The sequence below is a fragment of the Cricetulus griseus genome, chromosome 2 (assembly GCF_003668045.3).
Source record: "Cricetulus griseus strain 17A/GY chromosome 2, alternate assembly CriGri-PICRH-1.0, whole genome shotgun sequence".
NCBI lineage: Eukaryota > Metazoa > Chordata > Mammalia > Rodentia > Cricetidae > Cricetulus > Cricetulus griseus.
In genome coordinates, this window is record NC_048595.1 from 229,503,412 (window position 1) to 229,511,631 (window position 8,220).

The 8,220-nt window shown below is 40.3% G+C and overlaps 1 protein-coding gene across 1 annotated transcript in view; it reads right to left on the minus strand.

The window, feature by feature from the left end:
• The window catches only part of Neto1 (neuropilin and tolloid like 1), a 106,381-nt gene extending 98,729 nt beyond the window's left edge, over positions 1–7,652 (minus strand). Inside the window, exons 1-3 of the mRNA XM_035439073.1 lie at positions 7,625–7,652; positions 5,241–5,294; positions 4,864–5,001 (exon numbers count right to left, since the gene is read on the minus strand). Of these exons, the coding sequence (XP_035294964.1) occupies positions 4,864–5,001; positions 5,241–5,294; positions 7,625–7,652 (220 nt within the window). The remainder of the gene's footprint in view (positions 1–4,863; positions 5,002–5,240; positions 5,295–7,624) is intronic.
• Between the last annotated feature and the right edge of the window lie 568 nt (positions 7,653–8,220).

The following is an 8,220-nucleotide window of genomic DNA, read 5'->3' on the forward strand; positions in this document are numbered from 1 at the left end:
TCCCTTTCATGACCAAAACAGGAGTAAAGGCAACTTCTACTGTTATCCTCAGCCAGGATACTCTATAATGGATAAAGTTATGTATCCAGGCCTGGAACAGCTGCTTCCTTGCAGCCTCTTAGAAGAGCTTCCTGGCTACCAAGCCTTCTGCATGGACTAACCCTTCTAAACTTTGGGCACAGCAAAACTTGCTGCCTATGTGATCATCAACCATTCTGACTGTCTCCTACCCTGCGCCACTGTTTCTTAAAGGCATATTGATCACCACCATTGATGACATAAAAATTAAACTTGTGAAGGCATGGATGCCAATGATTTATATAAACCTGACATATTTATAACTCAGGCCACATTTTTATCTGACATTAGTATATAATACTGAGGTCAACAGCCAAAGAAACTGTGGCAGAGTTGATAGAATTTCTATTAAAAGTTTCAAACTGGAAAACACCATTTAAAACTATCTGAGGAGCCATGTTTCCTACCCAGAATATTACTCTCCAAACATAAAATAAATATTTAAGAGCAGGGATCTGTTTATAAGCATAGCTTTAAGTGTATTACCTGAGTTCTTTCTACACTGCACTCTACTCTATAAGCCAGTGTCTGCTCTTTGGTAAGCTACAGGGATATTTTAAGAGAAAATAAATTACTTTATCATATCAGGTATCACTTTTTTTTTCAAGATAGGGGTTCTCTGTGTAACAGCTGGGTTGTCCTAGAACTTGCTTACTTTGCACACCAGGCCAAATTCACTGCCTCTGCCTCTGGAGTGCTGTGATTAAAGGTATGCAACACCTCTGGGTTCCAGGCACTTCTTTTAGTTGCAAATATACAACTATGGAAAAAAAAAGCCAAGAGTACTGTCCTCAGGTAACTTAGTTAGCATTCAATGTGCCATCTATTAACATATGTCCACCTGTATCCTCTACCAGGAAAAATATAGACATCATGTGTAAAGAATACACTTATTCTCATCTTCATTTTTTCTATGACCTACACTCTATCCAACATGAACAAATGAATCACTCAAGTCTTCTCTCGCAGCATGCCCTCTTGCAACTTCCAGAGATTCATGTTATGTATGCACAGCTGATTTTCCTTTCACCCAGTATGCGGAATGAAATTACTACCCATAAGCCAATGTAAGAAATTCCTGCAAACTAAATTTTAGAAAGTACCAAATAGCATTAAAAATTGAACATGCTATTCAGAGTTGTTATCACCAATGCATAAATGGTTGGTTACAGTATAAGTAAACTAAATCTGCTGGTGAATTGCATAAACTCACTTTTTCTTCATAGTCAACTTGTTATATTCACAGACTCCTTCATTCTACTCACCCTTGATGACTTTCAACTGAAACTTAAGTTCCTTCAGATTTCCATCTCCCTCAGCCTCTTGGGATATAGTACCCATGCACACTTGCTTGATATACATGCAGTGTACCTCCTTTATCAGAAGGACTGCTGAAATCCCTGAAAGGACTTTTTTTCAGCATACCTTGTCTTAAGCAACTAGGCCATTTATTTATCCCTCTTAGTTTTGTTTCTTATGCTATTATAAAATAGTCTGGCAAAAGCAGCCAGAATGAGAAAATGTTTATTTAACTCACAATTCCGTCTTGTGGGAGAACATCAAGGCAGCAAGAACCCAAAGTAACTAGTGACAATATAGCCACAGAGCAGAGAACAATAAAGTAATGGCTCTTTCCTTTTACAATATAGAGTAGGCTAGGAAACAGTGCCCTCCACTCTCAGAATGGGTCTTCTCATCTCAGTTTACCCAAAGGTGAAAATCTTTCACAGGTATATCCAAAAACTCACCTCATCTAGACAATGCTTCATTGAGAATACCTTCCCAGGCATTCTACATTGTATCAACAATAAGAAAAAAAATGCTCCTTATCTTTACAATTTTAAATTTACCTATTTTTCTACTGATCAAATGACTCCTTCTAGTGATAAATATGAACAATTATCCTCTTTAAAAAAATCTCATGTTTACTGTGCCTTCGCAACCCCCTCACACAAGTACTCTCTTCCCTCAATCTTCTACTGACTTTGAGATGTTTCTCTCCCTCACTGTGCTAATCACTGCACTCATCCTTGAGACACAAGCAGACTCTTCATTTCTTCATACAATAAACACATATGCGTGTTTGCCTCATTTTTTTCTTGTAATAACTGTCACTTGGAAACCTACTGATTCTTGAATCTCATCCACAGCAGAGCAGCTTGATGACATCCCTACTGATTGCTCTGCTCATCTGCAGGTCCTTCTGAGAGCCCCTCAGGTCTCCTTGTCCTGTCCATTCCCTACGTGTTATGTTCCAGAAACACCCCCAGCCTCTCTTTATTCATGTCACTCCGGTGCACTGGGTGTGGCTGAAACACAGTGACATGATTTCAAAATCAGATGGTGCCTGAGCCTCTATGTCCAAAGAAATCAGAGTTATAAGGAAAGTCCAGACATCTATGTTTTTAGTAAGTTGAAATATTAGCGTTCTGAATAGCTCCCTCTCTTATTTTTATTCATCTGAAGTCCTCACTAGCAATTTCTATATTTATGTGCAATAAATCTGAAGAACCAGCTTAGATCTCTCCATTAAACTAAAATTCCGTGCATTTATTCTCTCCATGGCATACCTAAATATATGGCAACACTGACCACATCGGCATTTTATAAACCCCGTCTTATCATCTCCTACCCGTAGTCATTTGAATTTCAATATCCTAAAGACATCTCATTCCCTCCCTTTTGTCTGCCACCCCTGCCAGTATCTTTAGTTCAGGTTTTCTCTGTTTTATTTGGCCATCCCCAATAGCTCTTTAGTTGCCGTTCTTTTCCTTCAGTTACTTTTCTACTGAAGTCTCACCTCATTAGTTCTCTGAATTCTTTCAGTGGTATTCAATTGCCTATAGTTACCTTATGAATTTCTATAGGTTTGGCTCCTAGAATACAGGGCTCCTTTTTCAAATCATCTCCCTCCTACCCATTCCTCTCTTGACCTGGGCAGGCCAGTATCACAGCTTACAACTTCTCTGCACTCTAGTACAAGGTGTTCTATAAAAAATGAGTTCAACCACCTAAGTACACATAAACCATATTTCTCCTTCTCCTTCCTCTTCTTCCTGCTCCAGCAATCCTATGTAAACCTCAAAAGGCCTGATTGTCTCAAACTCCTCAAGACACATTGACAATACCATGAGGCTAGTATCTGTAAGTTCTGTGCAATGATTGATAGCAAATCAATAAAAAAAAGTCACTATGACACCATTTGAATTGTGAAGTGTTTGTAGATGGCTTCAAAACAAAAAATGCTAATAGTAAAGGGAGTTTCTGTTCATTTTCTCGTTTTATTTTGTCTTTGTTATAAATACAAAAATAAACAAAACTATATGAAAACTATCACATTCAAGACTAGCTGTACTTGTAAAGGTGCCAAAGTAATACACTAGAAGCAGAACTCACAGGCAACACATCCTTCTTTGTTCTTTCAAATGTGAGTATTTTGAGTTTCAGCATAATGTTTAATTTCTATATACTTCCATTTCCTAATTAACAAAATGAAGGCACCTACCTATGAGTAATTATTTTTGTATATAGTAAGTTCTTCAAAAGTTTGTAATACATTTTTAACATATATAACTAGTAAATGTCTAATAAAAACTTGATTAAAAAATAGCAGCTGATTTCAAACAAGAAACTCAATGTTTTCATCTTCTACAGGTCCAAACTGCCAGATATATATTGAGTTGGTTTGTTTTATCTTTTAAACATCAAAGTTTATATAGTTTGGTTTATCTTTGATTAAAAAAATTCCTATGTTATACATTGCAAGAGAAAGAGAAATATTCCTGACTTATAGATGAAAATAAGAATAAAAGAAAAACATTTCTAAACAGGACCCTTCAAAATCAGAGATATAGAAGGTAGAGGGTTCTTTTGATGCTGTCTTCCTTCCTTCCTTTCTTCTTTCCTTCCTTCCTTCTTACCTTCCTTCCTTCCTTTCTTTCCTTCTTAAAGTATCTGCATTGTGACTGCAACTCTGGTTTATGAGGAGACAATATGCAGTCACATTTTCATAACTCAGTCCGTAGTTCTACATGGTATGGATGGTAGCAAGTTCTAAGTTATTTGGAACTCATATTTAAAATGTTGCCTTCATCACTGGGAGACATGTTCACATATTTTAAAATCTTTCTTTATATTTAACAGAGAAATGGCTCAACCTTAAAAGAAATGAAAAAATATTAAGAAGGGTGAGTCTTTTTTAAAGTACTTTTTGTCCTTCAGGTTGGCAAAATGGATGAGAGCTTCATGTTAGAATCTTGGCTGACCTGAAAATATGATCACCTCACTTGCAAATACACAAAAAGCCAAATACCTTTCAAATTAATGTTGATGAAATATGATTGCAAATATACCTTTGCCAATTATGTGATTCTCTGTTCTTTTTTTATTTTTTTATTTTATTAGTTCTCTGTTTCTTGATAATATTGAAGAAAACACTGACAAATGTATCAGTTATTGTAATTATTATCCAGTAAAACATTAGTTTTCAAAGTGCCACAAATTGACATTGTCAAGTATAGAGTAATTCTATTTTAGATTGCTGGAAAATAGCTTTTAGGTTGGGTACTTGTTTCATTTACATATATTTATGTGTTCATAGCCCATTTCTAATAATTTCAGAAATTAGCCTGATTCTAGACTTACAGTTATTTGATCAGTGATACTTGTGCTCAGTTTCTCCAAAATCAGTTTTATAATATCTCTGTTCATCACATCACACATGTAGGGCCTGGAGAAGGCCAGACTTTGGCTTGTCTCCCTCGTCTGGCCGTCTCCATGTCTTACCTTCTATGATGTAGACACACTCTCGGTCAGGAGGGTACTTGCTGGGATAGTTGGGAGAAGTAAAGACACCTCCCTCTGCATGCTTTGTCCAAGTTCCACACTGCACTGACTTCTGTGTTTCTGAGGTGATTTGTTTTTCTATAAAACAAAAAAAAATTAAAAAGGACCTTCATCCAATATTTTATAACACCAAAAATAGAGAGGACATTCTCATAATACCCATTAGTAAATTAATTTCAAGATGGCCTTTTAGTCAAAGACAGTCAATTATACACTCTATGTGATATCCAGATATTCTGGAATGGATATGGTGAAATTGGAAAACGAAAAATGATTAGACATTTCCATAGAATTAAAAAAAATACAAAACAGCACACCTGTTCCTTTCTTGGTTGCTCCAGAAGAATGGAGGATGATTAAACTTGCTATAACTGAAAGAGAGAAAGAACAATCAGAAATGTAAAATTCACACCAAAAATGACCAAAACGTGTAAAGCCATATGGCAATTTACAGATAAAGTAGAATAATTTTATCATTGTTAATACTTAGAGGTGACTCAGAACTTTGGAAATATAATTCAAAATATTCTAAGTAAAATATGGGATTCCCATAAGGAAATACTTCCTGTTTAGAAAGGATGATACCCAAACTCTTCAAGGCTATGAAAAATGCTACTCTGCAAATGTTACACAGACTGCAAGGAGGTTCCCAGATATTGCTGCAGTAAAGCACCCGGAGTTTTGTCTGTGTCTTTAAAGAAAAAGGAGAGCCACAGTAGAAAGAGGAAGGGGAAAGCAAAGAGGCAAATCTCCATGACCCACCCTAACTATTGCCAATAAGCTTGGGTTGTAGGACATAAACAATTCCGAAAAGCCTATGACAGGTGGCTGGTGTGGGAGTGCAAGAGAAAGATCAAAGTGGATTGGTCCTGGCATTGAAACAGAGCTACAGAAAGGGATTGTTGTTTGTGTTAGTTTAGCTTTTGCATGTTTGTTTGTTTGTTTGTAGGAAAAGAAAAAAATGAAAGCTAACCAAACTACCAAATAGCCCTGTTTATGACTTTCTCCAGCTATAAAATTCATCATTTCTAACCTGAACTGTGATTCTAAATTGACTATCATCCATAAACAGACAGTAGTTTTGAAAGGGAGATTTCTAGAGGTATCCATACAGTCAGCTCAGGGTTAGAGACTCTGATCTGCACTGAGCAATAAGTCTGATGTCCTGAGAGGATCTAAGATTCTGTTTACCTCTTCCTTCACTCAAAAATGTCTAGAGAAACCTGACACTAGAAAAGTGTTAAAAAAATCTGATCTTGGTAATAACTGACATTTCTCCTGTTTCATTTTTGTTAGTTATTATGAACAATTACATAAAATGTCTTCCTTTGCATATTTCCACCTGAAACTAATTTAGGTAGAGGAAGTGGGGGCATCAATCAACCATCTTACCTAAGGCATATCATTATTCTCGGAAAAATTATCTGAGCCTTGAAATTAAGGTTTGGGTAATTATTAACGGCACTACTTTATACTTTGGCCAGGTCAAAGATTAGGAAGGACTGTGGTGGCAAATGCCTTTAATCCCAGCACTTAGGAGGCAGATGCAGGTGGATCTCTGTGAGTTCGAGGCCAGCGTGGTCTACAGAGTGAGTGCCAGGACAGCTAAGGCTACACAGAGAAACCCTGTCTGGAAAAACAAAACAAAACAAAAAAATCAAAGATTGTTCTTATGGAGTATGAGTGTGTGTGTGTGTGTGTGTGTGTGTGTGTGTGTGTGTGTGTGTGTGAGTGTGTGTGTGTGTGTGTGTGAGTGTGTGTGTGAGTGTGTGTGTGAGTGTGTGTGTGAGTGAGTGTGTGTGTGTGAGTGAGTGTGTGTGAGTGTGTGAGTGTGAGTGTGTGTGTGTGTGTGTGAGTATGTGAGTGTGTGTGTGTGTGTGTGTGTGTGTGTGTGTGTGTGAGTGTGTGTTCTAATTCTTTAACTCCCTCCACTGCCAGAAGCACAAAGAAGTTCCAGGCATATCAGTGTTCATAATTGGCCTCACTCTGCTTTTCCTATTTTGATGGAATTGCACACAAGACTGTGCAGTGTTGAACTCGTGGATTAAGAAGATCTCCTAAAAGAGTGGCACAGATTTAGCCCACCGGTCCTTGCTTCATAACATGACATTCCCACCACACATTCTCTGACATTGCCTTTGATGACTTCTGAATCTCTTTGCCTCCAATCCTCCCCACCTCACTCCAGGGCTTTATCACACTTGGAAGCAGAAATCAGAGCTTTAGAGTAAGAGGCTGGCATGTATTCTACCTGAAGCCCCTGGGTTCAGATGTGCACTAGCTTACCTGGGAAATAGAAGGTGGGCCCATGAACCCCTGAACCCCACAAAGGAGGATCATTCCTTCTTGCCCATCAGGGATCAATCTTGCTACCTCCCTGTGGCCACCTGCGTCCTCTCTGGGGCCCAGCATCTCCTGCACGTGTCTACTTTTAACTACATTTTCCTCTGGACCACCCAGAAAGCCTGCCTACGGAGAGACTGGGTTTTCCCTGACCAACTCTGAGGTCCAGCGCCACTCTGTGCGCCGCCCCCGCCAGGCTGTATGATGCTGCAGTACTGAAAGTTTACATCTGCCCCAGACTCCAAGGGACTGCGGGGTCTGGTTGGAGTGGTTGGCAGGGCTTTTCCCAGTGCATGGGGCCAAGAGGCGAGGTGGCAGCACCCCTGAAACGGACTGGCACTGCTGGAGAGGTACTCACTGTGAAACAAACTGCGTCCATAGATCATGTCTGTGCGTTACACCAGAGGCTCCGATCTCCACTAATTCCATTTAGAAACGGAGAGACTTCGTTGGTAGGGAGAGGATGGAGTCCAGAGATTTTAAATATGCAAACCACGGGCAAAATACAGTGGGAGGGAAGCGAGAGAGGGAAGAAAGGGATCGCGATCGGAACTGTTCTATCTTCCGCCCTTGGCTGGCTCTCGCCCTCCTTTGCTCTCTCACCGCCTCGAAGCCAGCATCTCCACCATGACGCTCTCATCACACCCGGGCGCCGACCGCCACCATGAGCACTGCCGCCGGCAGCACCCTCCTCCTCTGCATCATCGCCGCCGCCGCAGCTGTCAGGAGGACGCGGCGGGCAGTCGTCGCGCGGGCGGCGGCAGGCGCGGGGCGAGCCCCGGGGCGCCCAAAGCCTGGACCCGATCTGGACCGGGCGGCAGAAGGCGCAAGGCGGGGACTGGTCCCGACCGACGGCAACAACTGAGCGGGCGACAGCGAAGGCGGCGGCAGGGGCTTCCTCAGTCGCCAGTCTCATCCACCAGGAGCACCAGGTCCGAGCAGCGTCGCCGGGAG